The sequence below is a fragment of the Sarcophilus harrisii genome, chromosome 1 (assembly GCF_902635505.1).
Source record: "Sarcophilus harrisii chromosome 1, mSarHar1.11, whole genome shotgun sequence".
In the NCBI taxonomy this organism is placed as follows: Eukaryota; Metazoa; Chordata; class Mammalia; order Dasyuromorphia; family Dasyuridae; genus Sarcophilus; species Sarcophilus harrisii.
This window is the reverse complement of record NC_045426.1, coordinates 170,484,757-170,500,455: the sequence shown is the minus strand read 5'-3', so window position 1 is coordinate 170,500,455 and position 15,699 is coordinate 170,484,757. Positions and strand designations below refer to the sequence as shown.

Genomic DNA, 15,699 nt, shown 5'->3' with positions numbered 1-15,699 from the left:
TTGTAATATTATAGAAGAAAGTTTTAGAAAAAAGAATGAGTGACCAGTTGTTCCAAAAACATCCAATTTAAATTCCTAGAGTTACTTATTATTCTGGCATGAAATAGTGATGAGAACATTGAACCTAGAGAATCCAAGTTTGAAGCCCTCTCCTACTTTCCATCCGTATGATTTAAACAAGTCATTTCTGCTCTGGGCATCAGTTATTTTTTTCTAGTATGAGGGGCTCAGACTAAATAGCCCCTAAAACAACTTTCTTTTGTTTCTATTAATGTTCCTATATTCCCTATATGAGAGATTCCCTATATAAGAAATTCCTTTCATAGAGGCTTTCTATCTTCACCCATTATTCTCTGTTGACTTAAGTTGGAATTGTGACCAGGTATTTTTTTCACTTCTCATTCCTCTTAGGATGTTCTGTATGGGTCTCATAAGCTCTATAGTGCAGCTGCATGGTCCACACAGTTTTTAGGTAGGTATCTACTTTTCTCCATCTTTTGGTGTCATCTCCCCTATGTATGATGAAGATGAATCCTCTAAATTCTCCTTTATGTAGTCCCACATCTCCTCTCTCTTGGGTTTTTTTCTCCCTATCCTTTTTTCCTTTCATATTTACTAGCAAATAATTAGTCATGCACACTTTTTAGATAGATATTCAATTCTTCAAGTCTCACAATTTGGAGATGAAAAACAAAGAATACAATATTAAAATCTTTGCATAGCTAAAATGCATTTAAAGAGAAAAATGAGTTTTGGAAGAGGGATTAACTGGTATGGAAATCAGGAATCCTAGTTCCTAGAATCGAGATCAAGAAGTAGATTTCTCCACAACTTTAGTTCTATGGCACAATATCTTTGACAAAATGACAATAATGATGCAACTAGGGTGCTTCTGAAGTCCTCTGAGTCTGTCTGATGAGGGTACTATTTCAAAGTAGATTTACTTCTTAAAAACCAGCATCAACCATGATGAGTAATTGAAAAACCGATAATGGACCTAGAGATTAGAAAATTTAAAAAGCTTCCTTCCTCATATTAGAGAAAGTAGAGGAGAGAGACAGAGACAGAGAGTCAGAGAGATAGAGATGGGGAGGGGGAGAGAGAGAGAGAGAGAGAGAGAGAGAGAGAGAGAGAGAGAAGAAATAGAATGTGTATATCAGTACACAATGGTATATATTTTTGTAGATAAGCCATTTTAAGATGTGATCAAACCTAGATCCTTCAGGTCCAATATTTTCATCACTAAATCATGGTAGAATCATAAGTAACTCTAGGAATTTATAACATGTATCTGGAACTATAGGTCACTCAATCAAAGGCCTCTGGTTTGAATTTTTTTCCCCTAAAACTTTCTCTTACTTACACGAACTGATGCTGAGTGAAATGAGCAGGACCAGGAGATCATTATATACTTCAACAACAATAATATATGATGACCAGTTCTGATGGACCAGGCCATCCTCAGCAACGAGATCAACCAAATCATTTCTAATGGAGCAGTAATGAACTGAACTAGCTATGCCCAGAAAAAGAACTCTGGGAGATGACTAAAAACCATTACATTGAATTCCCAATCCCTATATCTATGCCCACCTGCATTTTTTATTTCCTTCACAAGCTAATTGTACAATATTTCAGAGTCTGATTCTTTTTGTACAGCAAAATAACGTTTTGGTCATGTATACTTATTGTGTATCTAATTTATATTTTAATATATTTAACATCTACTGGTCATCCTGTCATCTAGGGGAGGGGGTGGGGGGGGTAAGAGGTGAAAAATTGGAACAAGAGGTTTGGCAATTGTTAATGCTGTAAAGTTACCCATGTATATATCCTGTAAATAAAAGGCTATTAAATAAAAAAAAACTAAAACTTTCTCTTGTAGTATTACAAAATGCATGCTTGCAACTATAGACCAGTTTTGTTGTTCTGGAAGATTCAGATGTGGCATTTAAACTTTTTATTAAAAAATAAGACAAGGTTAATGTGGAGGGGTAGGAGTGAACTCTTTCTTCCTTCCTCTCATCCTCCCTCCTTCCCTCTGTTTCTTTCTTTCTTTCCCTCCCTCTTTCCCTTCCTTCCTTGCTTGCTTCTTTCTCTTCATTCTTATTTTCCTTCATCCTTCCTTCCTTCCTTCCTTCCCTCCCTCCCTCCCTTCCTTTCCTTGTCTTTTCTTGTTCCTTCTCTCCTCTCACATTGTTCAATACCCTCCTCTTTTTCCTTTTCTGTTTTGCACTTTTGGAATCTTTCTATAGGTTGCTTGAGTGATACATGTTTAATCAACAAGCAGATAAAATGGAATGTGTATTCTCTCCCTTTGTGGATATTTATAACACCTCCCAATTTATCGTGGGCTTGCAAGTTTCATTTACATGCAGTTTATTCCTTTCTATATAGAGAATAAAGGTTTTTAAATAGAGTGGAGAGAACTCTGATTCCTGTAGAAAGAACCACATGGATACAAAAGACAGTAAACAAAAGATAATGACTGTGTAAATGGATATTTATCTTATTTAAAGAGGTGGTAGTATTGGAAATAAAGAATTTGGTGACCTTGAAGGTTAGATCTATGTACAGAAAAGAACAAAGTGATATTTAATTTGAAAGAAAGTATTATCTAATAAAACAGAAGGAAAACAATCTTAAATACAAATATTTAAGAAGTCAATGAAGCCCAGGAAGTTTTAATGTTGAACAAGACCTCAGGGTGATAACGGATAACGAAATAGACAGACATTTATTTGATATGACAACTCAAAAGGCCAATGCTATTCTGAGCTATGTATGACAACATACTATGGAGTGAAGTATGAGAATAAAGAAATATTACTGGATCTTGAGAAAACTCATATGTGTGTGTGTGTGTGTGTGTGTGTGTGTGTGTGTATGTGCAGGTGCAGCTAGGTAGCTCATTGGATAGAGCACTGGGCCTAGAGTTAGGAAATCCAGAGTTCAAATGTTACTTCGGACATTTTCTAGCTATGTAAACCTATTAAAACTAATTAACCTCTCTTAATTTCCTCATGTGTAAAATGGGAATAATAATACTACTTACCTTATAGAGTTGTTGGGAGGATCAAAAAAGGTAATATTTGTAAAATGCTTAGTATAATTCTCTGCACATAATAGGTGCTTAATAAATGTTTATTTCCTTCTTTTTCCATTTCTGCTATTAACTATAAGGCTTATAATAATAAGCCTTATAGCCTCTGTGTTTTAGCTTCACTAATTAGAGATAATTATATTCACCCCTAGCTTAATATATTGTCCTTATGAGAAGATAATGGAAACACAATGTGATTGGTAAGCTCTGAGTTGTTTTCAAGAAAGGTGACAGAGTTTGTGAAAGAAGAAGGTACGAAACAGTATTTTTGATACAAATAAAAAAGTGTAGTAGGAGAAGTAGTCATACTTTGTCAGTGAGTGAACTAAATGGTTATCCAAATAATTTTTTAATCACTGCACTCAAAAATGTTAGAAAGTCCTTTTTTGTGGATTCATTGTTGGACAATTGGAATATAGAGGAAAGCATATGGTTTTTTTAAAAAAAACATTGTTGAGTGACCTTTAATCAGCTATGTATTTTTGCAATGAGTCTCAATGTGACCTTTGAAATTTATTTCAACATCAACAGGCCCGTGATCTGATCATTGTGGTTATTTCTTCTAACAGTATTGGCCAAAGGGTAAGGGTTCCTGTTAGGGTTCTTATTCTTGGTAGTTCTTGTCCAAATCTTGCCACAAATATTTCATAGATTTCCCCAATGCATCAGGCAAGAGCATCAAGAGCAAGCTCTGATTCTTTTAGTATTTTATGGGTGCTCACTGAACAGCTGGGTTCTCCATCTGTTAGCCCAAACTCTTGTTACATGACCATCTTGTATCTTTTCTTGTCCTCAGTGACTTATACCAATGTCTGTGTGCAAATCATCATTAGTAATGGATTGAGTGGTGGGTACATTAAGAATTTAAACTTGTGCCATGGACCAAGATCTGGGGATACAAAGACAAAAATGAGGATAGGGTATCAGGCTGACTAGCACAGCAAGAAGCTGTTGAAATAGTCCAGCAAACAGTTATGGAGGCCTTAATGAAGGTAGTGACTATGTGAATGAAGAAAAGGAGATGGATGATGAATGTTAAAATGCTATGGACATAGATTTGAAAATACAGAACAATTACTTGGCTATTAAGAATGAGGGGAGAGTAAGAATTAAAGATGACTTTGAGCTTGCAAACTTGGGAGACTAGAAAGTGGTGATGGTACCTGGTACAAAAATAAAGGAATTGAGAAGCAAAGTAGGTTGGGGGTGTTGGAAGAAGTAGAATGAATAAAATTTTGGATATATTAGGTTTGAGATGCCTATAGAACATCTAACTGAGATTATGTAATAGGCAGTTGTTGGTGCAGGATTATCCCTCAGAAGAGAGACACTAAAGTTGAGTATGGATTTTGGAATAGATATGATAACTGAATCTATGTAATCTTATGAGCTAAATGAAATCATAGTAGTCCATGATTCACTGAAATACTATCTTTATTAGAATATGATTACTAAAAAAGATGGACTTTTTATTCACCCATAGTAGCAAGATACATGGTATACTTGAAAGTTCTATACTTGCTATATAATTTCTCAAATGATTAATACCTGATCTCCTTCTATTCTGGGTACAGGACATTGTTCATCTGTAGTGTTTGTCCAAGATAATTATTCTAAGAAATGGAAATAAGAAGGGAATGTATTATAGACATGGTGTAAAAGTCCTGAGATGGAATGTAAAGTTTAGAGAATAATTCAATTTGGCTGTAATATAAAGCCAGTGAAGGTGTGTAGTATAAAATAAGTCTGGATAGGTAGGTTGTAACCAGATTGTGGAGAGTTTTAAATATTAATTTGAATAAAAGGACTTGTGTACTCGTCTACAATGCGATAGGAAGCCACTGACTATTTTTGAGCAAGAGATTAACATGATGAGGGTTATGCCCTAGAAAGATTATTTTTAAAAAATGTTTTATTGTTTTTACTTAACTTTCACTTAGGAATATATCCCTGTTCTCTTACTTATGAATCTGCTCCTTGGAACAAAGAATTTTAAAAAGGGGAAAAAAACCCAGCTAAAACCAACCAACATATCATTTGAATCTGATAGTGTCACAGAAGTCCAATTCCATGGTCATATACTTTTGCAATAAAGCTAAAGAAATTAATTTTCTCAATTCTTGTTTAGGGACAAACTTTTTTGTCATTATAATTATATTTGTTATTATTAATACATTATACATATTATAATTATATACTAATGCTATATTTTAAAATTTTATTTTGCTTCATTTTGGTTTTTTCCAGTTATTTGTTATTTTCATTGTAGTAATTATATATATATTTGGTGCTGTTTCATTGAGTATCAGATTATGTAAATTGAAAGATGACTTTGTATGTGGAGGATAGATAGGGACAGATTGGAAACAGGAGAATATTATAATGGTACAAGTAAAAGGTAATAAGGGCCTGAATTGTCCTAAATATGGAGAAGTGATAAAAACAAGAAATGTGGAGTCATATGAATGAATACAGAGTGTGAAGAAAAAGCAAAAAATCAAAGATGACACTAAAGTGGCAAACCTAGTTGAAGGAAGAATGGTAGTGCCTTCATAATAAAGAAGGAAGTTAGAGGAAGACTGGGTTTTGCGTACATAAAAATAAGTTGTGACTTCTATGACGCTGGTCATTTTTGGTGACTATGTGATAAATGCTTTGCTTGATGCTTTTATTCAGTGTGTTGTGAGATAATTTTCTCCATGGTCACATCTGTCACAGAATCTTCATAGCCTCATGGAATCTTAGATTTAGAACTGGAAGGGACCCACAAAACACTTCATTTTCTAGATTAGGAAATTGAGGCCCAGAGACTTTCCCATGGTCACTTGCAAGGCATGTAACAGAGATGACTTTAAACTTAGTTCCTCCTATTCCAAATTCATGATTTTTTTTATGACACCATATTGCTTCTCTTATAAGTTTAGCATCTACAGGAGAGAACTTATTTGAGAAAATTACAACTGGTTTTGTCAAGTCAATAAGCTAAGTTTAGAAGTAAACATTTTTAAATCTGTAAGTCAGTCAACATAAGTTATTATAATGATATCTTTACTTGCAAAGACCTCCTTTTTACCTTCTCACATTTTTGTCAAAGATACCTTAATCAATTATGGACCTTTCTCAAAAACATTTTACTGAGATAAGAAAATAACCATTTATTAGTCACCTGTCCCTGCCCTCAAGGATCTTAAATTTTACTGGAATTTCTCTTTTTTCATTTTTTGTATCAGATAATTCTTATAGAAACTATGATTATTATCATGGTGGTCTATTTACTTTTTTCCCGAACCAGGAAAAACAACTTTTGTACTTATCACAAGTGACACAAAACACATTTTCAAATGATCCTGGGAAGGCTGCATGGTAAGGGTATGGGAGAGAAAAGCAGAAGCCAAAGTTTAGGGCAGTTGTCCAAGAAGGAACTTAGCTAGAGGATAGTTGCTAAGAAGGGTGAAAAGCATCTAATACCTCCTATTTTAAGTGGATATTTTTGGCACCCAAATTCTAAATTCAATTAATTCTATACTTCTGAAGAATTTGCAAATTCTGTCAATACTCTCCAAATTTTATCACCTTAAAACAAAACCCCAGTCATTCTACCCTAGTTTGAGTTCTACTTATTCCTATGAAGAATATAGCAAAATGAGATAATTAAGTATTCCATAAAATGATGTTTATTATTAGTTTGTGACATATGATGAAATTAACACTCTCAACTTTACTTGCCTATCTGTCATTCCATTTAACTGCAACTTTCTTTTAGATATCTTCCGGGTCCATTTATATTGAGAATATTAAAATATCTGTAATTCACTTTCTCTAATAGTCTAAATTTTACATTTTAATAATATTAGTAGTTAAAATAAAACATGTAGAGCTAACAATTCTGTCTGAATGTTAGCAAACTCTCCATTTTCTTCCAGGCCCTCACCATCACTACAGAATTGGAAGGGAGGTGGAGAAGTTATGACAGACTGAAGCAATTTTGCATTTTTATCTCTTTCATGAGTCATACTGGCCAAAAAAATTGGTTATATATTAACTAAATTTCTGATGAAGAGCTGCTCCATACTTAGCTGGACCTGTCCTTGAACAGAAAATAATTTATTGCTGAAACTATAGTTGAAGTCCTTCCAGCTTTAGATAGTAAAGAATGATGCTACTTTTTGTTATTGTTGTTTTTGTTGTGAATTTACATAGAGTATTTCTGTGGGTGGGTGGGGAGATTGTCAGAGCCTTTTTTTACATTGAAACAATTAAGAAAACATATGACTCTTAATAAACCATTTATAATATTAGGTACTTACGTATGAAAATAGTTGGTATTTTTGCAAATCCTTTCATGAGTTGCATTTGAGTAACTGATAAATATTTGATATATGGAATACTATATAAATATCTGACATATGGAATGCTATAAAATATTATATACTCACTCTTCCTATAAGCTGAAAATCTTCTCTGAAATACCAAGTCAGCTAGGTCTCTGTTATTGTTAAAAGATTTTATTTTCATCTATCTATTTTTCTTTCTTTTCTTTCTTTCTTTCTTTCTTTCTTCCTTTCTTTCTCTCTTTCTCTTTCTCTTTCTCTCTCTTTCTCTTTTTCTTTCTTTCTTTCTTTTCCTTCCTTCCTTCCTTCCTTCCTTCCTTCCTTCCTTCCTTCCTTCCTTCCTTCCTTCCTTCCTTCCTTCTTTTCTATTGATTTATTACCAATATGTTGCAGAGTCAGGATCTAATTTCATAGTACTTTTGAAACTGTCCTTGTCCTTTTTCTGTAAGGAAGAATAGAATAAGGAAGATTGCTATTTGATGACATAAAAAAAGTAGGGATAAAACTACCAAATAAATACTGGAGCAGAATAACTGAGAAAAAAGAGGAAGTAATAGAAAGCCGGGAATAACTGAAGGAGGAAGAACCCCTTTTAGGAAGAGTAAGATTATCCACCTGGATGGCAGGATCTTTGAAACAAGCCTTTTGACTCTTTCTTTAAATCCCACTTCCTTTAATACAAACTTCTCCACAAATCACTTACAAATCTCGTTCCCTGCTGGATACTGTACCTTGGGGTTACTTCTGGAAATGGGAATTTCATTACTTTCAGTAATCTGTCTGAATACCTTAAGTCTTTGGCTTGCTCTAGGAAAAACCAGAACGTCTTGCATGGACTAATTAAAAATTGAGTTATATGGCTGTCAGAGAAACAGTGCAAAGTCTATTTTTCTATTCATTTTACCGGCACTTTACCCAGCATCACACGCACCTCAGCAATACACTCATCTATGGAGCGGGGGAACCCCTTTTTTATTTCTTTTGTGCCCCCCCATCAGTCTTTCAACACAGGAATAAAACATCTAGTATAGTACTCTGACTGTATCAAGTGCTCAATAAATCTCTCCAACTGAACGACGAAATATCTTTTTTTTCTCCTACAAGATAGAAAATACAGAATTCTAACTGGAGAGTCTTGTAGTGCTCCTTTGCCTAGAGAAGGAGACACGTGCCTGTTCTTTGCCCTGAAGATTTTTTCCATTTCCTTAGCCTTTGCTCTCTGGCTTCGGGCTCTGACTACAGTGTGAGGGCGGCACTCGCTTTCAGTATTTCTGTCTGGAGTCTTGAGACAGCGGCTCCTTTATCTCTCCCTCCCCTCCTCACCTCCCTTTCTTCCTCCCCCACCCCCCGCCCCACTTCAGCTGTACGCAAAACCCCGGTTCCCCGGCTGTTTAGAACCCGGGGGGCATTGACGTCAAGCGTTGGAGAAGCACTGCCGACAGACAGGTGACCCAGCCCCTCCGCCCCAGCCCCCCTTCCTTTTCCTGCCTCCCTCCCGCACATTGGAGTCAGAGATTTAGTATAAAATCCGAGGGTCCATAAAGTGTTCAGGACTTCAGCACCATGGAGAGCTCCCGCCTGAGGCAGCTACCCTTACTGGGTGTCACTTTGCTGTTGCTCCTTCTCGGAGCCAGCTGCCAAGAGGATTCCGGTCTGCAGCCTAGAGCCTTGGACATCTACTCCACAGTGGAGGATACTTCTCATGAAAAGGAACTGGTAAGTGTTTTCTTCTCTTGTCTCCTGTTTCGACCTTGCCTCATGGTCTCTATGTCCTACTCCACTGGCTATCTCCATCCCTAGTACAAGGACAGAGATAAATTGCACCCAAAGTAGGCATCTGAATGCAAGATTGCAGACTTCACCGAGGACACTTCTTGAGCGGAATAGGAAAAGTCCCGCACTCCCGAACTGTTCTTGGGAAGGAGGGGTGGGAGTCCGAGGCTTTGCATGGTGTTTCTGAAGTTCTCTGCTCTGGACCCCCAGCCATCATTTCTCAAAAGAACAATCCGGGCTTTCTTCTGCACCGATTCCCAGAGAAAAACATTCTTTTTAGAGCGCAGGTGGGAATGGACCTGCTAGCACTGCTTCGGAACAAGATTTTTAACTTAGACTGGGCTCTGGGCTCAGATAGCGGCTCCCTGACTCGCCCAAAGTTCAGAATCTGTCTTTTGCAGATAGGAGCTTTGCAGGAAGTCCTGAAGAAGCTGAAAAGTAAACGCATCCGGATCTACGAGAAAAAGTATGGCCAGGTCCCTAAGGTGAGCTAGTGGGAATTTTCTCTCCATTGCCCCAACCTCTCCCTATTCAGACACACTTGGATCCTCGGGGTTTGGAACAAAACATACATTGTATCCTATGTGATGTCGGCTGGCCGGATATTCCCTTCTCAGAGTAAATCTTTAATTACATTGTTAAATAACTCAAACTGTGGTGGATTCCAAAATCAAGTTTCTTTCGCATTTCCTTTTATTTCCACCACCCAGTCTTCTCCAGTGTTTTTTGAAAAAAAATCTCTGGCTGTTCCTTTTGGCCAACAAAAATGTGATGAGCGGATTCATTTGTTTGAAAGAAAGGACAGTTCTGTAATTGGAGTGAAAAGATGGGAGAGGGGAAAGGAAAAGGGTACAGGTCTGTGAAAAGGAGAATTTCCTATAGATATCTACTTGGTTTTGGTCCAGGAAAATTCTTTAAACTTCAACTTCTCCAGTACAACCATTTCCCCACTACCCTTCCAAAATAATTTGTTTTTAAAAAAGTATGACTTTCCTATGCTAAGTTAATGTATTATGTTTGATCTTTGGAAAGTTTAGGGAAAGAAACCTGGGAAAGGAGCAGGAAGAGGTTGTGGAGAAAGGGAAGGGATTGTGAAATGAGAGAGATTTAAAATCTGAACCAATTTCTCAGTTTATAACTTTTTTTCTGACTAAAGAAAGGAACTTGTGTACCTTCCTTGCTGCTCCCTGAACCCTCCATTTTTGTGAGTAGGAAAAGAAGCTGAGAAATGAACCTTTAGATGACCAAGTGGGGAGGGACAAGGAGTACCCATTTACTTATTTTCATTTGTTCTTATGCTGAAATCCTATCATCATATTCTAGCATGTCTACTACAAACATGTTTATACATTTTTGGTAAAATTTCTGCCTACATTCAGTATGTGGAAGGTTTTACATGATGTGGCAATATGAACTGTGACTTATCTCACTTTTCCTATGGTATAAACTAACAATGTTTTGTTGGTTTTTACAGTGTGATGCTGGAGAGCAATGTGCAATAAGGAAAGGAGCCAGAATTGGGAAACTATGTGATTGTCCTAGAGGAACTTCCTGCAATTCCTTTCTCCTGAAGTGCTTATAAAGAAGCTCCCCAGTCCCTCATTTTCCCCACTCTTCCACAAACGGAACACACACTTATCTCTTGTGTTTCTCTGCAGAATCACACTCAGCCTGCAGTCTCACCTGAAGACAGTGAAACTTTTTTCTTGCAGTTTATAGTTATGAGAATGTAGTAGGAATTATTGTGTTGGAAGATAAACTATGTAGGGTGTTGAAACATCTGTATTCTCTCTCCATTTCATTTTATTTACCTGTCCAACTTATGTGTACCTGAGTATAAAAAAGCTCAACTTATCTTTGCAAATTGTATTTTTGTAAGTGGAGTGTCCTAAGGAAAATTAGATCTAGGCAACTTAAGTAGGTAATATCACAATCCAGAAAAATCATCCCCCACAAAAAACTAATGCAGCATGTATAAATTACACATAATAAAGTGTTTTTAATAATTGCTTTTATTGTATTGTGGTAACCAATTAAGTTAATTCAGGAAAAATGGTATGATTAGGTATTTTGTAGATCTTTTCAAGAAAAGAATAATTTAAAAATCATGCTTAATCAGGAATCTATATCACATCATTCTACTAGTTCTGATTTCTTTTTCATTGAGGATTCTATTACCTGAGCATCATTGTCAAAGATTTGGTTGAGAATCAATGTGGAATGACAATCAATGTGAGGTCTTTGAATGTGAGTGAAGCTTTAAGCATGGAAAGAGTGAGAAAGATACATGGGTTTAGCTTTGTATGATTTTGATGATTAAAATATCTTTTTCAAGGCAATGTAGATTTTGAGAACTGGAAAGGAAAAATATAAATCAGCAACTTGTGACAATGATCAACCACAAAAGGCATTTTTAGAAAATGAGAAACAATGTTTTCTGAATATCATCATTAGTGAATATAAATGGATTCCTAACTCTATGTGTGGGTGTATGTAAGTGTGAGCACACACAGGCAAGCAGAAGGGAAACAAACAAGTCAGATGCTTTGGCCTCTCTGGGTATGGGATCCAATCATTGCTCCAAGAAAGCAAATTCTCTGAGGGATTCTGTGTCCAGTGAGAGAAATAATCATGAAGACAATAATTGCCTTCTGATGAACAAATATAAGTTGCTAGGGATGAGTTAAAACTGAGGAAAGCAAAATTCTAACTCCAAGTTTTAGTTTTAGCCTTTAAAAATAAGCTCTAAATATTGGTATTTAAATGTGCTATAGTTATTCCTTAATTTTTGTTTTGGGAAGCTTAAAATAATATTCAGGGAGCATAATAATAACAGCAAGTAAAACAACAGCTCAATTTTTTTTCTAGTACTTTAAGGTGTAAAAATCAAGTTTCTGAGATAGGCAGTACAAATATTATTTCCCCTCATTTTAAAGATGAAGGAACATGACTCAGAATGTGCAATGACTTGCCTGTAGCCAATTCACTTGCTAGTAAATGTAGGTGCTGGATTTTGAACCTCTGAATCAAAATCCACTTCTTTTTTTGGGACTAATGAACAATATAAAAGACAATTTGTACAGATTTAGGAATAAGGGAGTCTTGTTTTCTATCAAATAACAAAGGAAAGAAAAGGTCTTATAGTAAAAGGTGCCTGGTTAGTCTCAGAAGTCTTTGAGTGGCTAGCAAAAAAGCTCCTACTAGGTTGTGATATATTCCAGTAAGAATAAGTGATTTAATACTCCTGATAGTACCAGAGCATCCCATGCAAAGGATTTTAATGTTTTTCAACAAAATGAATCAACAGCATAACATGGCAGCTGAAAAAACTAATGTGATTTTACACTAATAGAAATATGACATACAGAATAAGGAAGATGACCAGGTCTCTATGGATACTCAAACCAATCTCTCCTCTTTCCTCACTACTGAATTTCACTTGCAGTTTATAGTTCAGGATAATATCCTAAGAATCAAATTCCTGATATAAATGGCTACAAGTATTATTTTCTATCTTTGCAAACCTAAAAAGAATTGCCTTATGTCTGTGTCATCTATCCTTTTCAAGGAAGAAAAATAAATGGAATCCTTATAATCAATATTCACATTTCATAATGGAATCATTATTTATCTTCAATTTATAAAGAACTTCAAGTAACAGTTTTAAAAAGTTTGACTGTTGAATTCCTAGTTATTTTGCTGAGACTTGGATCTAAAAAATTTTCAGATGCCATTTTGGTTATGGAGCAATGTAAAGAGAGTCAGATACTTCCTTCACTTATGTGAACCACAGTTCGCTTATGCCTTAATGGATATTTGTCATGAGCTGCTATGGCAAAAACAAATCATCACTTGTTGGTTGACCAGTTGTGAACCTTACTAAAATAATGAGACTGATTTTTTTCTTAGTATTCTGTTTCCAGGCTTTTTCTTAATCAAAGACTTTCTCCCTTGGTAGGATCTGTTATTATTTATATTCTGTTGGTATTGCTTATGAAAATCCAGGGTTACTGCTCTTCTTTCATGAGGCATCAGAGTTGGACTTTAGTGGAGATGAAATTTTATTCTGTAATAGAGTTCAAGAAATCAGTTGTAGAAGTGCAGGATTTAGTTTTTTTATGAAAATAACCTGAGGATTTTAGTGTTCTTCAACAAAATGAATCAACAGCATAACACAGCAGCTGAAAAAACTAATATGATTTTACATTAATAGAAATATGGCATAAAGAATAAGGAAGATGATCATCCTGCTGTTATTTGCTCTGGCCAGATCCTATCTGGAATTTTGGGTTTATTTTTAGGTGGCAAGTTTTAGGAATACTATTGAAAAGCACATACACAAAAGAAACAATCAATCAACTGGTATTTATTAAGCCTCTATTATGTATCATGTATGGTCAATTAAATGGCTCTGTGGATAGACTGCTGGGCTTGGAATCAAAAGGACCTGAATTCAAATCTGAACTTAGACACTTAGGAGATGTGTGATCTTAGCCAAGTCACTTCATTTTTGTTTGTCTTAATCCAGTGGAAAAGAAATGGCAAACCATCTAGTATCTTTGCCAATATAGTCCATGGAGTCACAAAGAATCAGATACAGCCAAACTACTGAACAACAACAACATATACCAGGCATTGTGTGAGATGCTGGTCATACAAATACTACTTTCAAGAAGCTTACCTTCTAATAGAGAAGACAAAGAATATATTTGTATATACATTATATATTCTTGCATGTATTATGTATCTATATATCTATTGAATACACACACACACACACACACACACACACACACACATATATATATATATATATAATATGGTAACAAATATCCAATAAATACCAGGTAATAAAATGAAAGGCAGTTTAGAAGGAAGGGCACCAGCAATTTAGGGGATCAGAAAAAGATTTTATAAAGAAATCCTTTGTCTTGAAGGAAAAAAGGTTTTCTATATAAGGTGAAAGTGAAGAGAGAGGGCATTCTAGGCATACAATATATTGGATTTAACATATATTTCTACCATGTTTAACATATATTGGACTACTTGCCATCTAGGGGAGGGCATGGGAGAAGAGGGGGAAAATTGAAACACAACATTTTGTAAGGGCTGATGTTGAAGAATAGCCAATGCTTATGTTTTGAAAAATAAAAAGCTTTAATAAAAAAAATAACATTTCCACAGATCAAAAAAAAAAAGAATTTTGTGGCAGACACACTGGAGTGGTTTGACATTTCTTTCTTCAGCTCATTTTCAAGATGAGGAAACTGATGAGATGAGGAAACAGGATTAACTGATTTCTGTGGTGTTGAATAGATGAGTCTTCCTGATTCCTGATCTAGTTCTCTATTCACTGTGCCATGTAGCTTTACCCCCTGCCAATCTGTAGAAGATCTAGCAAAAATGACTGAGGATGAATAATTTAGACAGGTATAAGAAGAACTAGCAGAAAGCAGTCTCACAAAAGCTCAGAGAGGAGATAATATCTAGAAGGAAATATGGTCAATAATGTCAGATAAAAATTGAGATGGATGAGAACAGAAAAAAAGCTTTCAGATTTGGCAATTAAGAGAATATTGACAACTTTGGCATGAGCAATTTCAGTAAAGTGATGATGTCCTAACTATGAGAAAGAGCTTATTCCCCTTCTTAAAGCCCTCAGAACACAATTAATCCACTGAGTATTGCTGTTTTTCTTATTTAACTCCCTCAATAGTCTTAGAAAATAATTAAGGTTCTGAAGTAATACCTGTTTTGTCTCTTCCTACTAAGTGTTCACATTAAATAATCATACTGCTACCTTAAATTGCTTAAATAAATTTATCTTTCTAAGTTTCTTTTGACACTTCTGTTTGTTTTTCAAACAGATTTTTTTTTATCAGATATGCTTGGAAGTCCTCTATTTTATTAAAGATCCACTTTCCCCTGTAACCTGATACTCGTCTTTGAAGGATATTTTATTCTTGGTTGTAAATCTGTATCTTTTGTCTTTTGTAATATTAAATTCTAAGGTCTCCTAAGTTTGATAGTTGAAGCTGCTGGGTCTTTTATGATCCTGACTGTGATTCCTTCATGTTTGAACTCTTTTCTTTTGGCTACTTTCCCAGTATTTTTTTCTTTGATGTAAGCTCTGAATTTTGGTGAAAACATTCCTATGATTTTTCCTTTCAGGGTTCCTTTCAGTAGCTGATCAGTGGATTCTTTCTATATTTATGTTACCCTCTAATTGTAATACTCAATCAATCAACCAAAGTTGATTAATGAGCATCCATAGGACAAATAGATAAGACACAAAAATACAGAGAACAGTGTAATGTGAAGTTAATAATTGTAAGATCAAATTTGGATAGGCAATGAAGTAAGTAGAATATGAGTCAGAGTAAGGGTAATAATCTTAGAAAATACTGAATGGTCGAAAGGTTAGAGGTCTTGATGTTTGTTAGGGAAGAATGAGTTTAAGAGGAGTAAGGCAAAGAGAAAGATGAAAAGTTG

At 35.3% G+C, this 15,699-nt stretch overlaps 1 protein-coding gene across 1 annotated transcript; it reads left to right on the top strand.

Annotated features, from left to right (window-relative positions):
* Positions 1-7,790: 7,790 nt before the first annotated feature.
* CARTPT (CART prepropeptide) lies at positions 7,791-12,712 on the top strand. The gene is made up of 3 exons (XM_031966776.1): positions 7,791-9,150; positions 9,609-9,692; positions 10,682-12,712. Exons 1-3 carry the CDS (start codon positions 8,998-9,000, stop codon positions 10,787-10,789), a joined length of 345 nt encoding a protein of 114 aa, XP_031822636.1. The 5' UTR covers positions 7,791-8,997; the 3' UTR covers positions 10,790-12,712.
* Positions 12,713-15,699: the final 2,987 nt, after the last annotated feature.

Bases quoted from the DNA above. Each gene is read 5' to 3' on its own strand.
- CARTPT (XM_031966776.1), top strand. From the start codon at position 8,998: ATGGAGAGCTCCCGCCTGAGGCAGCTACCCTTACTGGGTGTCACTTTG. The intron at 9,151-9,608 runs GTAAGTGTTTTC...TGTCTTTTGCAG, and splicing joins CTTCTCATGAAAAGGAACTG to ATAGGAGCTTTGCAGGAAGT. The intron at 9,693-10,681 runs GTGAGCTAGTGG...TGGTTTTTACAG, and splicing joins AGTATGGCCAGGTCCCTAAG to TGTGATGCTGGAGAGCAATG.